Here is a 27,981-nt window from a genome sequence, read left to right as displayed (position 1 = left end):
TGCCTTCTATAAATCACCTTGCCTACACCAGCTACCTAGAGCTCTTGTACCTCAGAATTCAATCACCATAATATTACAGGAAGGGCTGAAAAATTAGGGCAAAAAAGCTAAATAAAAATAACAGTCTCCACATATTTATAGAACTGTACATTTCTGGATATGTCTTAATGTTTTGTTTCAAAAATCATTCGACTGTCATCTCGGTTTCTGTCAAGGCCAACAGGCTTCCTTTATATAATGTGCATACACACACACACACACAAATAGCAAGTATACAGCAGAAACCTACTTAACAGAACAAGCTGTAAACATTTTCAGCTTTTTAAAATTAAGTCATGATTTTTTAACAAAGTCTCTCTCTCTCTCTACATATATATTATCAGCATCATCATCAGCCATTGTCAATTCACTGCTGGATGTAGGGCTCCCTAAGATTTTTCCACTTGACTACAATCTATCCATCTATCTACCTACCTATCTATCTATAAATATCTATACACACACCAAACTGCAAAAAACAAGTTTTGAAGACAAAGTGGGAGCAGCTGAAGCTGTGTGTTTAATCAAGAAAGCAACTGATGTGGTTAGTTAGTTACCATATCACCAGATTGGCATAATGCTATTATTGTTGCTCTTAAAATATATAACCACAGGAGCACAGGGCAAGTTCAGGCTGCCCTGATGAAACCTCAGATCATGGCGATCTCTGTGTCAGAAGGAACTGACACAAACAGTAAAGCATGAGTACAGATCACAGTGTGCTGCAATTTGTATCTGTTTAACCTAACTCTGCCTGAATCCGCATGAACCAATCTGCCTCAATATGCTTTTGCAATTCTGTGCAGTTTTTTATTGCAAAGCATCAACAGGAAGTTCCTGCCGGTAGCTGTTCATTTATTTTTTTCCGTCCTTTAACTTTAAGAGATACGTGCTCTTTCTGATTCATGTAAATATCACAGCAATCAAAGAAAACACGCTGAGCGTCCACCTCTCCGAGTGGCATGAATCCTAGCTGTGGTGCATGCAAGCGTGATAATTCAATAAATAAAACACTTAGTCATACACTCTTGTGTCAGTATACAGAGGATGCTTTTAGTTGTTGACCTGGAGTAAACAGGAGTTCCTAACAGCAACTTGTAGAAGACTGTAAACGCATTACATGAAAAGTAATACATAGATTATTAAAACATTAATTTATAAACAAAGCTGAAAAAAAATATTATTAATTTCAAAAGTATGAAACAAAAACACACAGCAAAAGATTGCTATGTCCTTTTGGGAATATGTAAATAATAGACATGTTTGCATGTTTTGTGAGAGTGTGTGATAAAACCTCATGATGCATCGCCAAACAGATTTGAACTGCATTCAAACTTGGAATGCAAATGGATTCTATTTGTTTGAGAAATTAGAGACAGAAATTAAATCACTGGACTAATTACAGTAAATGATGAAGTCACATAATTATAGGTCTGAACTGTCAGAAATATCTAAGAGAAGAACATGCTTTAGGAATTAAAGTTTAATTAAAGGAATTAAAGTAGGGGTAAAAAACAACAATAAAAACAGGTATTATTGCCTTAGGGAGTATGCTTTGAGATCTCTACACCACTGCTTTTTCCTTTAGGTCAATGAAGAAGAGGCAACTGTCTCTTTAAACATGAATAACATACAAAATAAATATAAGAATATGAAACCTGACACCATGAAATGCGATTTATATGTAAATAATGTGCAGCTGTAAGTATGCTATATTTAAATGCGTTAAAATCGTAAGTGACGGTAACTAAGCTCCATGAAGTATTTATAACTGCTGCTTCAGATGTGTACAGCTCTCCATCCCTGCCTTCTCACTGATGTACCTTTTTATCTCAGAATAATTCTGTCAATCTATCAGCTTTGTTGTTTCTATCTTATACCCACCCATTTATTTCCCAAAACAATTGATGAATTTAAATTATGTTTTTAGAAAAAGGTGTGTGTGGGGGAGGAGGTTAATTGTTAAACATAAATGACGGCAGTTCTGTTTTCATGTTGTGAACAATTACAAGAATGAAAAGTAATGTGAGTCTGTTCTTCACAATAGGGGCCCGACTGAATTAATACATGTCTATAACACAGGTCACTGTGTGTCATAATACATCAGTGGAAAGAGGGACTTATCAGAAGACAGAGCTCCCAAAGTCTCGTCAAGGAATTGCCTCCACTGTTCTGCTAGGCCCTGCAGTTCCACATATTTATTATGGTCAGCATGAACCGTGCTAAATGTCTAATCCACTGAAATTGGGTGTTGCATTTTATAGCTATTAGCAGATAGAAATCAAATAAATTCATTGGCAATTCTGAGTAAATTAAGATGCATAACAAACACTGCTTCCTCTCTCTGCGGCACAGCAGTTTCAAATTGGAGGAGATTTGGAAAGGGTGGAACGCTGAAAACAAGGTTGTCATGCTGTCGGGAATTCACTAGGTATTTAAGTTTTTGTTTTTTTCTTTGTTTCTGTTTAGTTCGTAGGCAGACGGAGTTGTACTGCCAAAATTTAGTTTTCTTGAACTTTCCGAACTATTTTACAGTTCATCTGATGTACAGGCTTGGACCCCATAGGGAATAATGCACCTTTATTCTAAATGACAATCTCATTGTCTACTGAGGCTTAAAATACTCCAAAGTGGGGCCCAGACATAGTAAAGTTTTACAGTGCTAGAGGCTTGACAAACAAATACGGTGCAAGTTTTTCTCAACAGAAAGAGCAAAATGGTGCACTGATTGGATCCCCCTAATGTGACGCTGCTTGGTTTTTTAGTATCTTCCTTATGATACTTCCATATCATTTCTCAAATTACCAATGCCTCACTAAAAAATAAATCAAATAGTAGGTTGATAGCATAAATATATCTATTTGTTTATTGATAGTGAAGTAAAATAAACAAACCAAAAAAACACTGAGACAGAGGCCTGTCAGGTTAAAACATTCGATCTTGGATCAAATGCAATCACTTTAATGCTTCTATTTGCCACACAATCATGTCCAGGACTTTCTGGCACAGGAAATTCCATTAATTAGAGGCGCTGTAATTAAGTGCTGTTCAACAAACACAGGGCCTCTTTATAAATACTCCATAAATAATGGCAAGGCTAGAATGCAGTCTGTGATATGGTGTATTTTCTTGTAGCACTGAGCTTAAGTATCCTGGTAAAAACCCCAAGTGTTTCTGTGATGAAAAACACTTCGGTGACATCTCATGCATTCATAGCATTCATAGCATTCATCTTCATCATCCGCATAATGGATGTCACTAGGGTTCAAGGCACGTATCAGGCAATGCTGGTGCTGGGTAGTAGTAACCCCCAGAAAAGATAATTGTTATTGAAAGAACAATGCATTGTCACATTGTACTTACTTTGCCACTACAGAACGTGTTCATGTCGAGATTTCTGGAGATTTGCTTATGGGTTACAAGAAGCTTATAAAGGAGGCAAACATCTGGAGCAGCTGTGGGCTCAACACTTGGAAGTAAGCTGCCTGGGAGCATTAGTGAGGTCAGTGGCGTCATATTCTCGAAGAAGGAGCAATAGCAATCCCGTGTCTCGCAAGGGGATCTGTGTATATTATAAGACATTGATGCCACTTATTTAACGGTTGCATTTTGGTGTGTGTATGTGTTTGTCATTCCGCAAAGCAAGACAGGGTATTTATTGAAAGGACATTTTATTATTGATGACCACTCTCATTCTAGAGGTACATGGGTTTCTCAAAACACCATTAAACTGTTTCAAGTGTTCTATGTTTTAAACATGGAGAACTACTTGTACAGATGAAGGCAAATACTACCGAATCTGACAAGTGGTCAAGGTGAACAAGAACAATACAGGGAATGATTGTCCTTCCAAGGAAAGCCCAGGATGACCGACCATTGTATGAAAGTGAATAGGCAGCCCAAGAGAAAGCCAGCATTTATTCACTTTCCCTTTAAGCAGCTTTTCCAGCTCGGGCCTGACCTGCTGTCAGTGTTTCAGTGGGGTGCTTAGTGTGTCTAGTTATTCTGCAGCTGGAACAAGAGAGGAGCCAATTGTACATAGATGAGAAACAACTACTGTGCAGGTGCAGATCACAGAAGCCTCACTGAGGATTATCTGTCAGTTCACAAGACAGCTTATATCAATGTTGTAGTAAAATATATATACACATATACGTAAGGTAACACGTGACATGCTCTGATGGAGAGAAAGTAGAGTTAGAGGTCCCTGTGAAAGCAAACTCTGGCCACATTTTGTGTTTTATATTCTATATGTCATCATTCATTGCATGTTGTTATATCAGGTGATGGGATTTTGTCACTGGGAAGAACACAAATTCTTAATGGAAATGTATATATTGTTCTACGGTGTAGTGAGGGTGTGAGTTTTGTCTAACCCGACCAGCGATCACCTTCTTAACATTGAACATGTATATTCAGGGACCTCCGTCAGCATTTTATTTCACCCGGATGCCTTGATGACGTGTGCTGACTGCTACATCGAGAGATACGTATACACTTGCTGTTGGCTTCTGGAAATAACTCACAGTAAAGCTCAAGCAGAAATCCACAGGACTCTGGCAAATGTCTTGCTGTTCTTCATCCTAAAGCAAAAGGTGAGCCTAGTGGTCTCACCCCACGGTCTCAAAGGGACATCATGTTCGAAACGTTAGGCCAGAGAAAAGAGAGGTAAAGGTTACTGCGCCCCAGAGGGTGGAAACAGAAATGGGGAAAAGAGATGAAGGCGCAGTAAACCAGCACTGTGTGTTTCATATCATAAATAATAATTTGATTCTGAAAAAGGACACTACAAGGTCAACAGAGTTTGCATTGTACTTTTACCGAAGAGTCAGTATGACAGCCTCTACTCCTCTGTGATTTACTCAGTTAGATAATCCAGTCCTTGCATTTCATATATATATATATATATATATTCCTATTTTCTGTCTGCAGGAATTGTACAAATCCTTAGATAATGATGATTTGAGTTATTTTTCACCTGTGCCTTGTAAATGTAATTCGTTTTTGATTTTGATATTTGTTCACAGATATTATAGGACTATTAGAACCTTTTCAGCATGTGCATGTGATGGTTTTGTTGTTGTTTTGTTTTGTTCCATTTTTTTGACTTGTGCAGTAAGTAATTATCCTTCTAAGATTACAGAAACACTCTTGGAATGATATGCCTATAATTCTCATCAGCTATTGTTTTCCTTGCTAAAATTAAGGATTTGTTTCATCTTTTGGATTGCTTTGTGTTTATCTTCTGTAGCCCAAACAGCAGCCCTCTGTACACAACATAATCATGTAAAACACTAATCAGCCGATCTCTATACCTGCTGTGTATACAATTTGTGAATCAAGGATTTCTTTCATGTGCTGTATGACAGGCCAGGCACACCATAATCAGAACAAATCTAACTACATTAACCTTGTCTTGGCATTGTTTTAATTTAAGTTTTTCTATTTTTGACCTGTAGTTAAAGCAGTGAACAGGAGTGTATTATGACAGGGGCTGTGTATTTAAATAACAGCACATGAAAGAACTTTAAAGGCAGCAAAGCAGTCCTGGGTGTATTTAAACTGGAAACTGACATATATATATATATATATATATATATATATATATATATATAAAGTACAGTACTAAGATGAATAAACAAAGAAGAAATCCAGAAAGAAGAAATGATTTTGCCCTCAAACAGTTTTATCTCACAATAAAGTCTATGTAAAAATCAAGTAAATATATTTTTTGCAGCGCTCATTCATTCATGTAATTTTCCTTAATGTCACGTCGTATTGACTGTGCTTTTAGTTAAAGAGAAGAGTTGTTATATATTATTTTCTTTTGCATGGCGTACACTGACTGACAGTTGTAATCTTTTTCATACCTACGTCACCCTGAGTCTTCCAGTGTGCTCAACCGGACGCACTATGCGAAAACAATTGAGTTCACAGGCATTTATTAGGTTTTACAAATCTTGCAATGAGGAACTCTCTCTGCTCTAAGTGATGTACAACGAGGAAAGTATACAACCATTACAAGCACCTGTGACAGTGCAGTCAGTCCTTCGAAGGCATATGGTCTTGCTATGCTTGACAGCATTATCTGTATAGAATTAGTATCTACAAATGTCCTGTAAAAAGGTCTGCCAGACAGGTTGGCAGTGCCTACATTAATGCACCTCCTTCTCTTCTTATACAGCTCCGTAAAGACAGCAGTGAAGATAGAGTGTCCTATTTATAAGTAAGGGTTATGAAACAGTGCTGTCAGGTTTCGTATAATAATAGATTTATTCCATCACCCCCCCCCGCATGCTGTCTATACTGCTTTTCCTCCATGTTGTTGGAAAGCAAATGACCACAAAGTACATCCAAGGAATGGTGAGAATTGGGTCTTTGTGGAGTGCCTACAATTATCTCATTCACAGTGTTAGATGAAGCTGACAGCTTTAAATTATTTTAGCGGGTTAGAAATGCATTGAATTAACCTGGTTGTACTTACACTATTATTATTATAAATTTAATAGTCCCGTACAGCTGACTCGGATTCCATCAATAATACATGACTCAAGTCCTCGGGGGCCAGATTTTCATTCCATCAAATCACTTAGTCTAACTACATTTAACTAATGAATCACCTAATTTTAACTAATAAAATGCTTATCTAAGATCTCAAGATTTCTTTGAATAATTGTGTGTGTCTGGTTCAACCATGAGGTCTCAGAATCAAACAGCACCCTTGAGATATTCAAACGGATCAAAGCAGAGAAAGGGTTTAAATGAGTATATAAATTAAACCTTGGATGATGATGATGATGATTATTATTTAATGTATCTATTTTAAATTATTATTACTCTTTAGCGGGATTAATATGCTGAAAAGTAAATGTCTATCGTTCTTCATTTATGCCTATTATCATTTTCTTCCATACTGACATTTTAAATAACACACAAACACAAAATTCGAACCTCTACATTAATTAGAGTTGTATATTCATAATTCTAATTACTGCATCTTGATCAAATAAAATAAAAATCGAATGGGACCTCTGCTTCTCTTTTTTTGTATTCCCTTTCAGCCTGTGTTGTGTAAGCTTAGCTCCCCTTTTCTATGAGTGACTTTTTACGAAGAAGAAAAAAATCACTTTGTGCAAAGCTCATTCACAGGTCTTGTTTCCTGTTGTCAGCTTCAACAATAAGAAAAACTGAGATCATTATGGATTCAGACATGCTTATAACTGTAAGTGATCTGGTCCCAGTAACAGCAAGGCTTCTGTGGTTGGTATTTTTGATAATCGATGAATCATTGCATTAAACAATTGACTAATTGCTCCAGAGAAAAATAAATTATGTAACATCAAAAGACACAAAAGCTCTACACAACTGAAGCAATTGTAATGGTCCAGCTTATCAGAAGAAAGAATATATACACTTAGGCCCATAAATATTTGGACAATGAAAACAACTGTCATCATTTTGGCTCTGTATGCCACCACAATGGATTTGAAAGGAAATAATCAAAACATTCTTTAAGTGTAGACTTTCATCTTTAATTTGAGGGTAGTTACATCCAAATTGGGTGAATCATGTAGGAATTACTCCCATTTTTATATGTGGTCCCCCCAATTTTAGGGGCTCAAAAGTATTTGGACAAACTAACATAATCATTAATTAAATTGTGAGTTTCAATATTTGGTGGCATTTCCTTTGCAGTAAATGACTGTCTGAAGTCTGGAACCCATATACATCACCAGATGCTGGGTTTCCTCCCTGGTGATGCTCTGCCAGGCCTATAGTGCAGCTTTAGTTATTTTAGTTCCTGCTTGTTCTTGGGCGTTTTGCCTTCAGTTTTGCCTTAGAAATCAAAACAAAACAATCCGAGAGATAGCAAAAACATTAGGTGTGGCCAAATCAACTATTTGGTACATTCTTAAAAAGAGAGCACTGGTGAGCTCAGAAACACCAAAAGCGCCGGTAGGCCACGGAAAACATCTGTGGTGGATGACAGAAGAATTCTTTCCCTGGTGAAGAAAAACCCCTTCACAACAGTTGGCCAGATCAAGAACACCCTCCAGGAGGTAGAGTATCTGTGTCAAAGTCAACAATCAAGAGAAGTCTTCACCAGAGTACATACAGAGGGTTTACCACAAGATGTAAATCATTGGTAACCCCCAAAACAGGAAGACCAGATTAGAGTTTGCCAAAAAACATCTAAAGATCCCTGTACAGTTCTGGAACAACATCCTATGGACAGATGAGACAAAGATCAACTTGGGAAGAGAAGAGTATGGAGAAGGGAAGGAACTGCTCATGATCCGAAGCATACCACCTCATCTGTGAAGCATGTTATGGCATGGGCATGTATGGCTTCCAAGAGAACTGGTTCCCTTGTATTTATTGATGTGACTGCTGACAAAAGCAGCAGGTTGAATTCTGAAGTGTTTAGGGCTATATTATCTGCTCAGATTCAGCCAAATGCTTCAAAACTCATTGGATGGTGCTTCACAGTGCAGATGGACAATGACCCGAAGCATACTGTGAAAGCAACCCAGGTCTTTAAGGTGAAGAAATGGAATGTTCTGCAATGGCCAAGTCAATCACCTGACCTGAATCCAATTGAGCAGCATTTCACTTGCTGAAGGCAAAACTGAAGGCAAAACACCCCAAAAACAAGCAGGAACTAAAGACAGCTGCAGTGCAGGCCTGGCAGAGCATCACCAGGGAAGAAACCCAGCATCTGGTGATGTCTATGGGTTCCAGACTTCAGGCAGTCATTAATTGCAAAGGATTTGCAACCAAGTATTGAAACTCACAATTTAATTAATGATTATGTTAGTTTGTCCAAATACTTTTGAGCCCCTAAAATTGGGGGGAATACATATAAAAGTGGGTCTAATTCCTACACCGCTCACCCAATTTGGATGTAACTACCCTTAAATTAAAGATGAAAGTCTACACTTAATCTTGATTGTTTCCTTTCAAATCCATTGTGGTGGCGTACAGAGCCAAAATGATGACAATTGTGTCACTGTCCAAATATTTATGGACCTAACTGTATATATAAACACAGTGCCTATAGAAAGTTTACACCCCCTTTCACAATCTTCACTTTTTGTTGCCTCATAGCCTGGAATTAAAATGCAGTAAAATAGTTTTCTGCCTCACAACATCCAAGTGAAAAACAATTATAGAAAATGTTATAAAATTAATTAAAAATTTAAACTGAAATAGCTTGGTTGGATAAGTATCTACCCCCCTTGTAATAGCAATCTTAAATTAGCTCAGGTGTAAGCAATCATCTTCAAAATCACACACTAAGTTAAGTGGCCTCTGCCTGTGTTAAATTGTAATGATTCATATGATTTCAGAATCAGTTCAGCTGTTCCTGTAGGGTCCCTCTGCTGGGTAGTGCATTTCAAAGCAAAGACTCAAACATGAGCACCAAGGATGGCGATGACATTATATATATATATATATATATATATATATATCATACACACACACACACACGCACGCACACAAAGCATGTATAAACATTCCACAGAGTAGAAATATTCACACTGACTGTAGAAGCTGGAGCTCAATTTAGATGAGGAAAGCAGCGGGTCTAGCTGTTGTGCAGAGATAATAGCTTTTTTTTTCAATAATGTATTTACACATGAATGTTTTAGCAGTTGTTCAGTTCCCTCTGAATTGATTAATAATAAATTAAACCACAATGCTGATGAGTTATCGGTGCAGTACTGTCCATTGCTGAACTCTTTCTACAGTTATATACTTTGTTTTCAAAGAAAAACATATTTCCTTCATACTGCTGAACAAAGTTGGTAAGTTAGCATTGAGCTCTGAATCCTGTGCATTATAGCAGGAGTGTCTACACATGATACGACAGTTGCATTAACAGAATTTATTCAAGTAAAAAAAAAATAGTGATGAATTTATCTTGAAAAAAGTACATAGAGATATTACATCTTACATTCAATTAACAGTGAAAGAAAACAAGCATCTTACCTTAAGCCATACAGCACTGTCCCATCTGGATGCAGGCGTATCATTCGATTTTTAACTGTGACACCATGTACAAACGACTTTTTGTCATTTAGGAAGTAGGTGTCAGGGACCCAGAGTTGGTCTGCGACTCTGTTATCCAACGTGAGATTGAGAGGAATCTCAGAATATGACAGCCGTTTGTCCCGCCATGCTTGCTGGAAATACATAGTCAATGTATAGTCCTGAAAAATAAAATGAAAACAAAAATCAAAGACACGTTTTTAGCTGCATGTATCACTTTTTCTTCCCTTTAAAATAGCTATTATTTCTCACACTGTTGCCAGGATTTTTAACAGCTTTTTCAAAACCAGCTTCAATTTTAAATGACTCAACTTCAAAGCTATGAGATCACTTCAGGTAAAGAGTCCCAGAGTCCTTGACAACTCCTATTGTGTAACCAATCATTTGGGATGTATCCACCTCTGAATATAATAACTTATTGTGTTTTAGACAACTCAGCACTGAATCTGAGTGCATAAAGTCCAGGAATCCCGTTGTACATGTATTCAAAACAGGATATAAATAGCTTTCAAGGACTCTAAAATGAGTGACTGCACAGGAGGAGAAAAGAGTCCACGCGAAAAAAAAAAAAAGATGCACCATGAATATTAATAACCTCATTCACACCGGTACTATGAATCAAGTTTAAGGCAGAATGTCCTGTATTGTTTCCAACAGCAAATGTTGGCAGGCAATGTCATTGGGCAGCTGTTGGTTTGGATAATGGCTGTTTTTTGCATTTGGAAAATAGGCAAAACAGTGTTTTTCATTCAGATTTGTAGAATATATCAAATGTAAATAACAGGGACTGTATAATCACAAACCAACCAATCATAACATTTGTGTCTCAAAGTAACACATGTCACATATGTAAGTCTGTCAAATACATTTAACTCACTAGTAAATAAAACCGTGTTACTCCACATGGTGCACATGGTCTTGCTGTGGATTGTGTTATGTTGCCAGATGTTCGTGCAAAATGATGAAGAAAGGGGCAGAGCTTTCTTGAATCTGCTTTAGACTCCTTGGAACATGAATGGCGTGTATAGGAAGAACATATATAGTGCTTGGAGGAATTCCAATGCAGATGTCATTATTTATACATTTGAAACATAGTGCTTGCATATATTTGCAATGTTTTATTTAAGTGGAAGAAAAACAGCAACTAAAATAAAGATTGACACTTTAAGTCTCATTGACTTAACAATTCGCTGTCTTGAAATGTGCTGCCGAACTCCAATTCTACTATTCCTATCATTATAGTTATTTGGAGAGCTGTTCCACAAAATACCTTCTGGGAATTGGAGAGCTGTCTAACTCTAAGTAACAAGCTGTCATGCCACAAGTGTCAGTTGGAAATATTGTGAGGCATACATCTGATTCAGCATAACTAATTACCTTCTGCACAATATCAGTTATAAAAACGTGTCCTGTGCACATTAGAAAATCAAATCTAATGATTATGTGAATAGCATGGGCTACACACATGAAACAATTTACATTCAGAATGCACAACAACATGAAATTACATGAATTACACTTTCTCACGATGCCAAGAAGGTAGGCCAGTAGGAAAATAACTGCAGCTCTAATCTACACCTTCTCAAATCCAAAGACTCATTTACTTTAAAAACGTGTTTCTTACTTCTCTTTTCTGATACTTGTAATATCTAAAATGCTCTCCTTCTTGGATCTGCATTTTTCTTATCCTGCCTGCAACATTGATTTTATTATGACAAAAAAAGTACAGTTGCCTATTTATTAAGACTACGTACCTAAATACCACATGCTATGGCTGCAGTTTCACACAGGAGATTGCAACAATATTGTGAAAAAGGGGGTTACACTCAGGGTATTTAAGCCCTTCTAATGGCACATGTATATGAAATGTAATAACTAAATATTTTACACTGCTGTTTCGGTCATAGTAAATATTGCATATTACCGTTTCCTAATCTGAGTTCTGTCAAATAATACATTGATTTAATATTATGTAGGGAAGGTTGGAAACTTTGAAAAGGCCAGCACAAGAGTTCAATATATAAATATGACATTTTATGTACTAGGTATGTAACAAGCGGGGAATACATGCTATTTCTATGTATATGAAATGAGAAGTGGACTAGGTTACACTCCGCTATGAAGCAGAAAACCAAATGGAGGTAATTTAAAAACAATACACAGGTAGGCAGAGCTTCTAAAATGTGATTTTTTTGGTATGAAAAGGCATAACGTACCATTGAAATTATCTGTAAAATGGACCTCTCAAGGCTAAAGAATGATATTCAGTATGTGGAAATTTGATTTAAAAGAGTCTATTTCTTAATCACAGTAGGCATACATTTTGGATTTCACACATTTGAAAAGGGAATTGAAAAGGGAAATGGGAAGACAGTGAAAGAAAATTCGATAGCTATATCAAGTTGATAGACATCTTACCTAAGGGTAATTACCATCTCATTTTAATTCTTAAACATCTTATGTCTTGAACTTCATTTAGAAAATATTAATAATTGAACCAAATGATTTCTTTTTTTTAATATCATGGCATCACATGTGGTATATGGAATTTATTCATAATAGGTGGGTTTGTGCAACAATTTCCTGCAAGATTGTATTAATTCACAAGTGGTACTTTCAAGAATGGGGTTTTATTATTATTATTATTATTATTATTATTATTATTATTATTATTATTATTATTATTATTATTACCTAATCCCAAATTTGGATTTTCCCTGGGCTTGCACAGTGAACTCCGAAAGTGGTGTGAAATAAGTACTTCAAAAGTAGAGAAAGAAACTCCTTTTAGGACCCTTTGCAGTAATCTAAAATGCAGAACTAAAATGATTACATAGCCTGCTAACACACAGCGCGTTTGGGATGTCAGAAAATACAACGATGGACACAACCATGATGCAGCACAGCAAGTGTTTTTCAAATGGTCAGCAAACAAAGAGCAGAACTAAAAGAGTGGATACACGCAGCAGTGGCAGGAATAAAGGCCAATATTTCAAAGGGCTGGTGTTTATGGTACACAAAACAAGTGTCACATGACCAAAACACAGGTTGTCACAAATCCAAATCATATTTCTTTCTCCTTCCTCACAGGGTAGTTTCTCCTCCGGATCGCTGCAACAAGGAGGTCTTCACTGCAAATAGTTTATGGGCAGCATAAAAGCCGGTTTCACTCCATTAACCACGACAAGTAATGAATGGTAGGTAGAGCCGGGCAGAGGAGATGAAGAGACAACGCTGAGGTACTGCTTCATCTCGTGAGCAGCTGGAAAAGCAATCTTACAATTAAAACGGTCTGTCTCTATGGCTTTCCTGCTCACACACGTTGAAACTATATCGAGGGATCATTACCTAATGACACTGCCTCTCCCTCAAGAGAGAGAGAGAGAGAGAGAGAGAGAGAGAGAAAGAGAGGGAGAGAGAGGGAGAGCGCTCACACTTGCTTTTCAGCTGAGCAAACCAGAGTTCATCTTCATTTCAGACTGTAAGTAAGTGAAAACGACGATATGGGATTGAGGACTGTGAAATAATCAAAATAATGTATTAATTAAATGTATTAATAAATACATGTTACAAAAGCAAAAAATGTGCAGCATCAATTACTAATCTGCTGTCTAAAGGTCTCTATCCGATACATATGTTTTCACTTTTCAATTGAAATTATTAATTATTAAGCAACAAGATATAAATGTGTGACAGAGGCATTTTGGAAGAAAATGTATATTTAACCGAGGAGAGGTGCTTTTTAAAATACAGCGAAGATCACTTTAATAATACAAATGTTTCCATGAGCATTCACCATTTCCCACGAAGGCCGGAGGGTGTGTGATCATCACACATCATTTTAAACCCCAAACCGAGCATCACTGCAGGAGCTGAGTACAATGCTGATGGTAATACAATATAGGAAACAAGCTGACACTTGTAATATATATTACACTGTAAAACCAATGTTTCTTCCTATGCATATTATGCGGTATGTTAAGTTATGCTTCCAGATTTCCAACCTTAAATTTTAAGAGCCCTCTTTATTGAAAGTAATATCTCCATTTTAACAATAGGTTGTAAAAGCCGTGCCTGGGAGCGTTCGCTGTGCGGATGGATATTGATGGCTGCCTCTCTGTGTAGGGCAGTAGCCTTGTAAAGTTTTGCAATATGAAGCAAATTCCTCTAAACACATTTGCTCCTCTGTAATTTTTACATTCCATTAATCAAAAACATTTCAATCCAAACTTAATTGGCAAGGCTCTGACAAAAGTAGCGCTTTTATTTTATAACATGGAGGAAGCAGTATGCGCCAGCCTCTGCTTTATCATCATGACTTATACTGCCCGCCACAGAACGGCACACTGAAAAGTAAGAGACACACTGGCAGAACTGTATTCACAAGATACTCTCGTTTACAAGTTTACTGTGGAAAGATGTTGTTTTTCTTGGCATTTAACACATGACTGAATTGTATGGGGAATTGACCATACATGACTATGATTTTTTAAGGATCTCTTTAAAAATATATATATATATTTGCATATTCAATTTTAAGATGTATTTGTCCCCTTTATGTTGGGTCTGACTGCAGCTAAAAACAAACAGTACGAGTGCAATTAACACCTTCAAAGAGTTGCAATCTGCTTTCTAAAATGTCAGCTCACTCAGATCAAAGATTAATTAAAACGGTTTATAATTAGAAAACAATGACACCATTTAACCCCCCATTTTTTAACAGTCTGAGTAGTAGTATAATTAGATGCAAAACCAACCAGAGTGCTTTTAGTACTATATTTATAAAGTGTTAATTGTCTTTCACACAGTTGGCTTTGATATTTAAGAATGACAATTTATAGAAGACCTCATGTTAGATGCACTTTGACTGAATTAACGCAACAACTAAAAAGTAAAGAAAGAAGAGAAAGCAATGAAAGTGGAAGCTATTCCAATCTCATTAACTGGCAGCAGCGTCTTACTAGCCATCCCATAGCTATCATAAAAATATAATGGAGAAAAGTTCAGTAATGATAATCTCCAGAACTATAAACAATAGTCCTTGTCCCAAAAGCCCTAAATGCCAATATAGGACATCTGCTATATTCTTGGCATCCTGTTATACATCTATATGTGGGGTTGGAAATTGGCATCTGGGCTGGGGAATAGGAAACACAGGGCAGAGACGTGGGGAAATAAGTGCGTTTTTATTTATGTACAGTGTGCCTGTGATCGAAATAAACAGACAGACAACTAACTCCTATCGACCCTAACTAAACACATAACCAGGTTCCTCTATACAAATGCAACTGATAATAAACAAACAAGACACACTGGTCAATAATCCATGTCCGTAATCCCAAATCGTAGGTCAATTCTTAAATCCTGTCCATTACCACAAACAACTGGGTTTGTTCTCTTTCTCTCTCTCTCTTTCTCTCTCCAAACACTCCGCTCTCCTCCTGCCTCTCCTCAACAGCAGCTTTCTGCCTTAATATACATATAATTTAAGAAAAGAAAGAATAAAAACCTGCGTGATTTGTTTATTAGGTCTCCCTAACCACTAATGAGCAGCAGGACCATTTATTTTCCCTTGTTAAAAAAAAGGACATTAGTCATAAGTTAAAACACATTCAGTTTGTTCAATATTCACAGCTACTTTATTTGCCGTCAGCAGTTCTTTAACCAATAGATTTCTCCAAATAAACTTCACTCCCGCTGAGCTGAGCTTCACTCCAATGACATGCTGAGATATTGTTTATTTTTGAAAACATCAAATCGTTACGATTATATTATCCACAGCAAAGGTCAGATTTTTTCCTTCTTCCTTACAGTGCAGATTTAATGATGTAGTCATTGTCATGCTAGTATTTGCATTACACTATTGTCACCTTTTACACAGTGTGTTAGAAAGGACACTTGCTTCCCGCAGTGTACAACAATCAGACATTCAGAGAACACACAACTGAATATCAAGTGAATGAGGTACAAAACTGTGACTTCCTGCTAAATGCTTAAACCATAATTGTCATCATTGCTCTAAGTCAGCAAGTCACACTGCAATTACTGTACTTTTCGAAACTGAGTATGTCTGTCTCCCACAACCTCATTAAAAAGCATAACGACTTGCACCATTACACCCCTTGCAATCTATGCAGATACATGTGGATAATCACAGCACATTAATTTAATCTTAAAGGTTACATGGCAGTTTATAAACCTTTCTGCCTTTGCATTTGTTCATTATAAAGCAACTATGTGGACAACATATTTGTCAGTCATGTCTCTTAGATTCTTTAAATTTGATCTTTTAAGACTATTTGTGTAGCCTCAGAATAAAACATAAGCAGTACAAAATACTCCATTTGGCATGTAAGGCAGAAGGACAAGCAATATGTCATTCCTACCATAACATAAAATGCACCCAATATGCACTACTGTGCTAAATCTTCTACTTTACAGTATGAAAAACAAAATCCAGTAATTCAGTAACATCAGAAATATGTGTTCAATGTGGATTGAGAGTGGATTAATCACAGATTAATGTTTTTTTGGTTTCTGTTTCTTGTTTTGCTCATGCATTGCATTCAAGTTGATCATTTAGAGATAGCATTTTCTTCTGACCAATATATATATATATATATATATATATATATTCCAAAGCACATTTATTATTTCAGGGTTCCTGCACAAGAACTCTACCCAGCAAGTATGATGCTGGATTGATTAAATACCTCCAAGGATTTATTTCCAATTGATAAAAAATCCCTCACTGCCCTTTAAAGAATGTCTTTCTGTCATGGAAAGAGCTGTTTGCACAAAAAGTTGAAGCAGGAAAGGGGTGGGGGGGTCTCTAGATGTCAGCTAGACAGATGCCATAAGTGTTTTTTTCCACACATGATACAAAGGGAGGTGTGAAAATATTGATTTGGGCCAGAATATAAGCCAGAGAGAAGGGCAGGATACATCACAGTTACACGTGTCTCATTGGTAAAATGATTGTGATCCTTTATTTGTATCAAGCAAGGTGATTAAAAATATAACACACTTGAAATCTGACTAATTGAAGTCAGTTTCTATGAGATTCATAACCACCAGTTGGCCCCTTAGGCATGTGCTAGGTTACTCCCAATCATGGTCACTGGATTGTGCGGCAAATGGTTGGACACAGTATTCTTAATTACAACTGCAAAAGATACATATATTATTTTATCCCCTCATTCCATCATTCTCATCTGCTGGGCAACATTGTAGTTTTAACCCAATTCCGTGAGTAGAAACTGCTTAATGATTGATCACTATACTCCAGTTTACATTTTTCAGTGGTCCCGGGTGGTATTTTCACCTGGGAAATTAATTAATAGTGGCAGTGACAGTGAGGCAGTATTTTTTTTCCTCCCATAATGGAAATATTGCAACACAGAGAAAGGGTTATGTTTATTTCTTCCAACAGATTGTGCAGATTGCGCAATACAGTTATAATGAAATACCATATGACAGTTCTGTGCCCAGGAAACCAATATTTTGCTGATGTCTAAGAGTACCCAAACCACAGCATGTAAACGGCACAGCTGCAAAGCAAACAACTAAATGACTGTCTTTAGCACTTTCATTTAATTGGTGGCAATGGTTAAAAAGGCCAGTTCTTTAGTTTCATCTACTCCGTTGCCTATTTTTTATAAATAATATAATATATATAATTAAGAGTAGAGTCTCTGTCCTTAAAAGTATATTATTTTCTGAACAGTAATAATTAATTCCAAAACATGCTGTCATGCCTAAGATATTTTTAAGCAGTGATGCAGTATCCCACTGATGTTCTCATTGCTTCAGTGAGCAAAAGTACCTTATGAGCTTCACATCCACTGCACTTGATCTGCTCATTTTGTTCCTGGCGCAGTGCTAAAGCTTATGATGTGAGGTTCATTTGCTTCCGGCCCTTATATGAACTGTCAGTGATGCCTTTTCTTTCAGGACTAAACACTGGAGGATACGGTGGGCTTGGTCCCTGATCACTCTAATAGCGTCACTTAGCTGTCCAATTGTTTGACTTGAGCCAATTCATTTGATCTGATTGGTGTATCTGTCCACCTTGTTTGTATCCTTGGAATGGTGTCAAGTGGAGAGGTTAATGGGTTTTTTTTTTCCATCTTTTTTCCGTAGTCATGATGTTGAGCACAGGACCGGTGATGGTTTTTTTTTGTTTTATTTCCTTTTGATTTGAACTTAATGGGAGTTACTTTAAACTGACATTTCCGGAAAAAGATTATCACTCAGCCAGTCTATCCAAACTCCCCTGTATCTATGCAAAATGCCTACTTCTGTGATGCCTGATTCTCTTCACCCACTTCCACTCCTACTCCACCTCGCACATGGCTTTTGTCTTTCTGGGGGCTGTTTTGGCTCATACGCTTGTTTCCTGTATCATATAAGGCTACAGACGGCTGTGTGTGGGCTCTCAAACACAAAATCATCAGGGAGAGTGCAATGCCTTACAGAATTCATTGTTATACAACGCATAGGCATCAATATAAATCAAATACATATGTTCTAGAGCAATTTGGGTAAAATAATGTCACCTTTTCAGATTCAGAAAGCTACACAATATAGAGTCCAGCACATACACAGTTATAAAGTAACCTATGCAGCTATTACTTTTCCAGTACAGTGGATCTCTAATGAACACCACAATCCTAAATAACAAATAGACCAACACCACTACAATTTGGATACAGGATCTGTAGCAAGAGAACAGAACAATCTAACAATTAAAATGAAGACTTAATTTTTTCTCATTATCACATTAATGCCCTCATGAAACGCTTGCCATTGCCAGCCAGTTTGTGGAAAAGTGGAATCCATTACCCCTAGCAGCTCCCTGTGTGCCAGATGTTACTGCTTAATTAAACTCTTTGAATTGCAAATGTAGAGATAAAACCCTAAAATGTATATTTTTTAGGTTCTATGTTTTAATCACCGAATAATCATTTTCTAGAAATGTGGAAATGTGGAAATCTAATCTGATACTTATTGTCTTTATTTGGAAAGTTTGCATTTAGTTCTCCTCTAACGCAGTTTGATTTATCTCCAGCATCTGACATTTGTTGGTACTACTTGTCCCTGAAAATGCAATACTGCATCTCTGCTGGATTGACCTAAAAACAAAAATAGGGACTGAAGTGGAGGTATTGAGGAAAGATAACAACCAGGGAGCCAACAGCTGCTTCAGCTGTCAGATGGCGTCTCAAGGAAGTGTAAGACCTCCAAAAGGAACAGGAAGGAATCAATAAACTGAAAATTCCACATGAATACTAAGGACGCCATCTGAGACAGAGATCTATAACAAACAAATACAGTGCAAAACAAAACACATTTCCAACCTCTTGCCTGAAAAACTGCCAAGAGGAAATGTCATGCTGTACTCTTCACAGGACTGAAGTGCTCTTGGACAGCTTTCAGTTAATGCTCTTGTAACATATGGAGTTGGAGATGCAATCAAACCACTTTCTCAAGCACATATTCCAGCGCCAAGCTGTACTGCCCACACAACCTACAAGGGACCTGAATCCTCATGAGAGCTCAGAGGAGTGACATCCACTGTGTCACAGTAACAGGGCCATTATTCACGACCGGTCCTGTTACACGCTCTCGGTTTAAACTCGGCCGTCACCTCGTCAACTGATAGGCATCAACTGACATGATCTGGGTCACAGAACCCATGTAGCACATGCAGTCACCCTCTCAGAAACTATTTAGCACCCAAGCCATGAAGCCCAAACATGCAAATATAAGAATTAAAATAATAATAGATTTAAACACCAAAGGGATAGACCCTTGACATGGGGGTGTTCATAGAGCCAGAGGAAAGACCTCATCCACATTAATCAACCCGCATCACAAATAACCAATAACAGATTTAAGATTGAAATCTACATCACATTTGTATTTTTTTAATCAGTGGATTCCATGATTTAAAATATGTTTTGTGAAAAGTCTTTAATTTTTTTTTAACATAAATAATAACTGCAGCTTGATGGGGGCTGGGGGTAATTTGAGGCTCTTCTTACTAATGGGGCAGTGACCTGAAAGTGAACTCTTAAAATTGAATATTGCCTTCTGCCAAAAATATCTCCATGAGGTTGATGAAGTGACTCACGGGTATAAAAGCAGAACGCAGCCCTGCACTAATTGCACAGGAAAAGCAGCACTACAGATCACCATGTCTGCCAAGTTCTGTTTCTGATTCTTGTAGAGCGTCTGCAGAAATTGCAGGTTATGTTTGGAGCAGAGTGTATTGAAATCATGCCACACATTATCGTCAAATTGATCAGAAAACAGATAGTAGTGTCACTAGACCTCTGTGGCCTTCTACATCTTTTGGTGTTCCTCCAAGTCTTTGTGGTAAGATTTAGGGGATTGCGTTTATTTCATTAGTTGAGAATTCAATCCAAATCCTTCCCCCACAGCTGTTGTAACACATGATATGCCTACACGGCATTTTGTTTCAGTTATTACGTTTGATGTGTGGTGCCATCGGAAAATGGGCCGAGCTAGGAATCGTATTTCCTGTGCTGGTAAAAAATAATTTTGATGTTCGCTGTAATTGAAATTCACATTTACTTTTGATGTCACTCTACAAACCTGAAATGAGCTGCGTGCGTCAATAGTGCTGCTACATTTCATTCAACACCACAAAATAGTTTAATGCGAGGTTTCCCTTCCTTGGCTTCTGCCAAGTAAAGCCTAGCAAAAGAGTTATTATGATGGATATTCCAAGTTTTTAAAAGAAGTATAATCAACAGCATGTATCACTGTAACCACACAACAATATCACACTAACCCCAGTACTTTCACACGAGTGTCTCATCTGATTCGCCACAATCAAAATATAATATTTATTTCCTTTCTGATAATATGACAGCAGCAATCAGTAAGTGGTGAGGTTCACACTCAGAGACCCCAGAGAAGTGTAGCTTTCAGACACATTTCCAAAGCATAACACTTCTTTATAGGTTTGACATGTTACAAAATAGTAGTATTTCCCTGTTCTGGTCAATGTGGGTTGAAGAAAAGAGGATGTTTTGTCTACTCAACTATATATATTTTAGTTATTAGCACCTCAAACCACTGAACTGCTACAGTAGTTTGAATATGTACAAGACAGGATGGATTATTATTGCTATTTTCATCCTCAGTGTTACTGCTGATGCAACTAGCTGCCTGAAAGCACACAACCTCTTCTTGGGTTAATTTTCCTCTCCACTTGCTTTGTTCTAAGTAAAGCAAAAACTCAGCATTTTTGCTGCTATTGCATAATACCATTTTAATAGTGATGGCGATCCATCTTCTGCTACATACCAAGCAAAGGAGACATGCCGGCTTTGGTTTTATTACCACTAGAATGCAACATTACAAAGCTTTTACCTTCACAACAGCATCATTTGACAGAGAAGAATTAAAAAATCAGTAATAACTAGGTCTCAACTGGAGGATGAAAGAGATACAATGAAAGGCAGATTGGCCTCCATTTTGAAATAATGAGGACTTTTTTTCTTAATGACATCACAGACAGAATTACAATTATAGCAGATGTGTTTAAGCAGAAAAAACCTAGTTTATACCAAAAAAAAGAAAACAAATATGCTACTTCTTACAAAATCACTTTTATTAAATGTGAAGCCTTGATGCTAAGCTGTATGGTTTACTACATTGTAATCATCAAGAGTAATATGACAAATCTGAAAATATAACAGTAATGTCTCTCCTGCCATTTTCTGCAAACTGCAATTTACATTTTAGTGTATAGTATTAGTTCCTTTGAAACACTGCCTTAAAATAAGAACATAATAGTACTTCAAATGAGAAAAAATACTCACCTAGTAGTTTTCAGTAAGTGTATAAATGTTATCTTGATTTTTTAATCTTATCTTCTTTCTATGGAATATTTACATTATTAAGTTTAAACCTTGTGGAGAATCTCTGCTAGAATATTGCATTGGAAAGAGAAATACTGACTTTTGTATATTATTATTATTATTATTATTAATAATAATAATAATAATAATAATAATAATAATAATATAATTCATAATATTATTAGTATTAATATTAATAATTATAATTAAAAATAATAATATGAATTTTTGTTTTAGTTTTTTTGTTTTAGCTGTACACATGTATTCCACCCCGTGTTTCAGTTGAGGTAAGGTCTTGTACCAGCAAGAGATGAAATCCTATCACCAGCATTCATGCTAACAGCTCATGCTGCTAATATTTTGCCTGCAGAAAAACTGTTAAAAAAATAATTTGTGATCTTGCATACAGGTCACTTCTCACACAGAAGCAATGAATAAACAGCCCTGTGGAAGAACCAGAACAGTGTATCTGGTCATTACAATTCACTGTGCATTTCCTGCAGAAAATAACTTTTTTTTACAACAAAGGTTTCTGATTATTCCACAGTAAATCCTGAAATATCTTTATTTATTCTATTGATGTCCATCAGTTTTATTAGGCCTAATTCAATGCCTACTGCGTATCCACCTTTTAAGTGCTGTATTTTTAATTTTGACAAGTGGGTCAAAGTTTTGAATTGTTCAGGGCTTTTTTATGATACAGAGCTGACATTCCAACCTACTTGGTCTTATTTAAAGCTTGTTAATTTAATATACTCTTAGATTATGTCAAATCAAAATTGTTTTACTTCTTGATGTGCACAGGCAAGGTCAAGCAATGCTCCAAAGTACTGTGAGGTTTTTTGGAATGTCACTCTCTCACATTTGGAAAGTGCAGAATTCTCATATGCACACATAAAAGAGCTTTATTAATTAAAAAGGACGCTGACAGGCAGCAAGATAAAAGATAGTTAAGGGATATCTGAGGACCGCTTGATAGAAATAATTAATAAGTAGTATACTTTTTTTCTCAGGACATCAGAATTTGAGCAGTACTAAAATTAAGCAACGGAGCTGAATACTGAGTGGCAGAAGCAGATTTGTTGTGAAGCGCTGCCCACGACAAAACCCACTTTCGTTTGTCATCCTGGATAATCCATTTCATAGCTAAGATTTACCAATTGTCAAATGTATAGAATGGAGAGAAGGGAAATTATTATTTCAAAATGTGTTACTCAAGACAATATGCTGACATCTGGAACCTTGCCCAGTGACAACAAAGACAGATAAATATAACATGTAGAAATTTTTCATCTTTTAAATGTTGGATATGACAGTAGCACAGTTATTAGCCACAGTTTAAACATTCACTCACTTTCCCCACACACACACACACACAAAAAATCTTCTTACATAAATTTGAGAAATCACATTGAAAGCATATGAATATAGTGGCTAAAGGAGAATTAAACCATTTGTTGTCAATTAGCCAAGCAAACTCAATTGGCTTCGCCTCACAGATACTTTTTAAGCCATTTCCTCTACGCTGTAAGGAATTTGCAAAAAGCATGTGCCACTCTTGCATCTATTGGCACGATGCCATTGACAGCCAACAGCTCAATCTGTCTGTGCCATTAGTCTGCAGTGTCATCTGCTTCCCCTCCTCCCCTAGATTTTGTTTGCTCTCAAACTGGACTCAGTTCTCAGCATTATAAACCCATATACTGTGTGTATACTTGCTGGGCAGAGGGCACAAATTATGACTTCAGTAGTCACATGCGTGTTTGCTCATTTAAGCGCATGACTTCAGTTATACACTGCCTGTATTAGGCGCTTGTTTACTTTACTTTCTGTATCACTAATCATAATTTGCAGTCATGAAGCACACTGCACTGTGAGTAAGCCAGAGACCAAGAACCAAGAAGCCTCTACCTGAATATTTATACACACATTCCTGATGAGTTGAGATTTACCAATACAGAAAAGTATTTGGCTCTTTCCATTTACTCCAAGGAACATTTCCCTATTACACAAATAAACAAATAAGCATGATAATAACAGATTTTGTCTTTTGACTACTTGACCTGGTTACCAAAACTCTGTGGAAGCCGGAGTCACTTGGATAGCCATCCCTGAGGAGCAATCGCATGTTTCTGCTGTACTCGGGGATGCTTGTGAACTGAATCTGTCCATGGTGCTGAAATGTGGGTGCTACTGTACTGAACACTACAGTCAATAATCTAACCAGAGGTAACTGTGAATAATCTAGATAAAACAGTCAAATAATGTTGATTTAAGTATTTTTTTAATGTATTTGTTGTGTGGAGAGGTATTCACGGAATGGTGTACTTATATACTTTTATTTGCACCACACACCGAGCACCAAAACTTCAACAGATGATAGTCGCATCACCAAGAAACAGCTTGTCATGTATGGTGAAAAGATTTTCTTCTTCATATTGTATAGGATGCAGATGCAAGAACAGGGAACACCTGTGCCTGGAACTTGCCTTTTTGCTTCAAGCAGAACGTGAGTATAATCACTGAGGTCACAGATGGTAGCTAATGCATCTTCAGGCTCTGTTTAGCATTCTTTAGATAACAACCTGTCTTGCATAAGGAATACAAATTGAAACAAAAACAAACAATTTAACACTATTACAAGCACGTTGATAAAAGGGTAGAAAATTAATGAGGGAGTTTTACCTTTATGTGCATTATGAGAAAGATATATAAGGATACTAATTAAGAAGGATACTTAAAATATGTTTGAATCTTGCATTTTAATAACATTTTACATATCCTTTTCATCTGATTCATTAACAATACAAACGAATACAACTTTCTTTGACATAGGTTCTAATGTAAGTAGTAATCAAAGTTTAAAATAAAAAAATACTGAGCATTCTTTGTAATTGAATTAGACCAATATTGTAATATGTAACGCACAGGTGCTGAATTCGATTGTGAATGATGCACTTTAATAATATGGAAATCCTTTTTTTTCAATCCCTTCCTTTTATAAAGCATTTAATGATATTCAGCTCATGCAAAAAAAATCTTACATTTTTAATTAAAATACTGTGCAAGGTTTTTAAGCATGCTCCATTTTCATCAGTGGAAATTCAAGGCAGTTTCTGATATTTCGGATCAAATATCTCCGGAGGCAAGAAGATGAGAAATGCAAGGAGCCTAAAGGAGAATATTTTAAATAACAAAATGCATAAAAAGGATAAAAACAAACTCATATAAACCGTAATATTATAAGAAAAGGCAGATAAATAAAACCTGCAAATAAAGAAGACATAATGCTGAACATGTGGACCTTTTGTGGATTCATTTTTAAAAAACTGGGGGAAAATGGTTTGGGAGAGTCAAGTCATATTGGGACACCATGATTTTCTGATCTTTAGCTGAACAACCCATATCTATGTAAGACTACAAAAGGATTTATAAGACTTATGTTTTGGATAGATATGATTTAAAATATAAAACACGTCTGCATTCTGTTTAATGATTTTATTTTAAAAATCCTAATCCCTGATGTTTGTTTCGTGTAATATTAAAATAATAAATTGCTTTGTTGCTAGTTTTATTTATCTTCAACACAAGTGACATGAGAGATTGACATTCTGTTTGTGTTTTTCTTTTTCATTGAAAGTGACAATTACGTTTTCTCTCTACGGGTCTTGAAAGTCACACCACTTTTGACCTAGGAATGCCACTGTCAATTTACTAGACATAAAATCCTTCTTTATACATCTAAAAAATCCCCACTGTGCATTTTGGAAACTGATTTTTAACATCCCTATTTGAACTCAGATATTTTCTCTCTAGTAAATCTGGTTTGAAACACTCTTTCCATGATCATAAAAAAATATATTGTCATAGTACTATTTTGAAAAAGGTCCACTACAGCAACAGAGTTTATTGTGTGTAACCATTGTCGTTATTGTTTTCCCCATGAAAGAGAAATAGGAATATAAATTCATGAGAATATATGATGATACCTGCAGTGTTGGCAATGGACTGCAAACCAGTTCACAGGATGGCAAGAGAAAATAGAAAAGAAAAAGTGGAACCCTAGCAGTGGTCTTCAGCTGCATCAAAGACTTCATTAATAAGATGACATGAATCTAATCCTTAAACAATCAGCTCTCAGACATATGATGAGGGAGATGTTTAGTTGGACTCACAAGCAATTATGGCAACATTCACTACTAATTAGTGAGGACAAGCTTCCCTCAAGCTGGACAGATAAGTGGGTGCCTAAAACTATTAGAAAGAGTGTTTTGTAATTATGACCTTGTTCAGCCTCAGGCCTAAGCTATGGGTGCCAGAGATGTGCAATATTGTGTGTCTACCCTTTAGGTCATTTTTAATCAACTGCCCATATGTAACAATTATATATTCATAATTTATGGTTGAAATATGTGATCATTATATTTTTACCATGCCACAATTGCCCCCTTTTTGGTATATTTCAAATATGTAAAATATATTTGAATCAGTAATCCATATATTATCGATTGGAAATATATGGTGAAGTTAATCTCTACAATATATTTTCAACATATAAAAGAAATGTTTCATTTTACAGACTAAAATATATTTCAAACATAAAAGATAGAAAATAGGGGCTTCTTATTATATGCATTTGAACCACCGAAACTATGAATGAACATAAGAGATTGACAGAAGCGTAAAGTGAGCAATCCTTTTGTACTCTTGTACTCTTACAGTCAGCTTCTCCTTAGACTTTGAATATATGCAATTTGATTGCTCCTATGTCCTTACTGGACATCATATGAATGTTTGATGATCTGAAAGAGCGAGATTACCGAATGCTATAACAGGGAAATGTCGACACAGCAAGAAAAAGACTGAAATTGCTGCACTTTTTGTTAGTCGTGTCTTTGATGCAGTCATAAAAATGCAATACTTATTAACTCAAAAGTCTGTAAGGTGAAATTGCTCTGCCAAGACATCCCAATTAAGCTGCAGAAACATTCATGTTTTCATCCCAAAAACTTGATTTGTTAAAAGAATAACTGAACTAGAAGTTATTTAATTAGATTACAGACAGGAAGGGGCTACTATTATACAATACACTTTTTTATTTCCAGACACAGAATCACAGTTGCCTAAATGAAATTGTAAATCCTAAGACTTGGGAGCTGCCATGGTAGAAATAATTAATTAATGGAAACTCCACTGAAGGAACAAATGGTTTCTTTCTCAGAAAAGAGCCCTTTTCAGCAAACAAACTGTACAAAACTATAAATAAAGCAATAAATAACCTGCATTTTTTTCCCAATAGATTTTTGTCCTAGTACATTACACTAATACCACAATTCTTTGGGAGGAGGGGAGAGGGGGCTATTAATACAACAGAGGACTTGGCAATTAAACTTATCACTGAGCCCTGTTGTGTAAGCAGGAGCACAGCAGAGAGTACAATAAATACACAGTCCTTTTAAAGGTTCCAGACATGTCTAGTTATTTAGAACAACAAACATTGCTTAAAGGCCCTACATGTCTAAAATCATTGCCTGGTCTGGCATTACACAACCGACAACATTAGGTTGAAACTGAAGCATGAAAAAAGCATCTCAAAGAGGAGCATTAAAAGCTAAGGGGTTGGGGTGCGGGATGGGGGTGAGTGGGGGGTACTATTACAGACAATGCTGGTGTTTGAAAGATTTTTTAGAATCTAAATCTATATTGTCATCCAATGTAGGAAGAAAAAATAAAAAATATGAGGCCCTCCAAGCTGTGTAGCTCTCTAACTTCAAGACACATGAATTTCAAATGAGTAACCAAACATCTTGTCACCATGATAGAACACACTGCTCTCTCACTGCGGGCAACGTGCACAGCGACTCTTTAGTTCATACTTAGTGTCTCGCCGCGGCCTGCCTCGTGGCAATGGCATCACTGTGATGTTAGATTATTACAAACAGAAAGACCAAAATAATCTTCTTTCACTACTGACTTTGGTGTCAAATCAATGCAT

General features: G+C 36.5%; 1 protein-coding gene across 1 annotated transcript in view; it reads right to left on the bottom strand.

Annotated features, from left to right (window-relative positions):
• The window catches only part of LOC136763188 (gamma-aminobutyric acid receptor subunit beta-2), a 70,285-nt gene that overhangs the window by 30,290 nt on the left and 12,014 nt on the right, over positions 1-27,981 (bottom strand). The window contains exon 4 of the mRNA XM_066716997.1: positions 10,033-10,253. Coding sequence (XP_066573094.1) covers positions 10,033-10,253 — 221 coding nt within the window. The remainder of the gene's footprint in view (positions 1-10,032; positions 10,254-27,981) is intronic.

Source organism: Amia ocellicauda, chromosome 11 (assembly GCF_036373705.1).
Source record: "Amia ocellicauda isolate fAmiCal2 chromosome 11, fAmiCal2.hap1, whole genome shotgun sequence".
Taxonomy (NCBI): Eukaryota; Metazoa; Chordata; class Actinopteri; order Amiiformes; family Amiidae; genus Amia; species Amia ocellicauda.
This window is presented reverse-complemented; position numbering and strand designations above follow the sequence as displayed.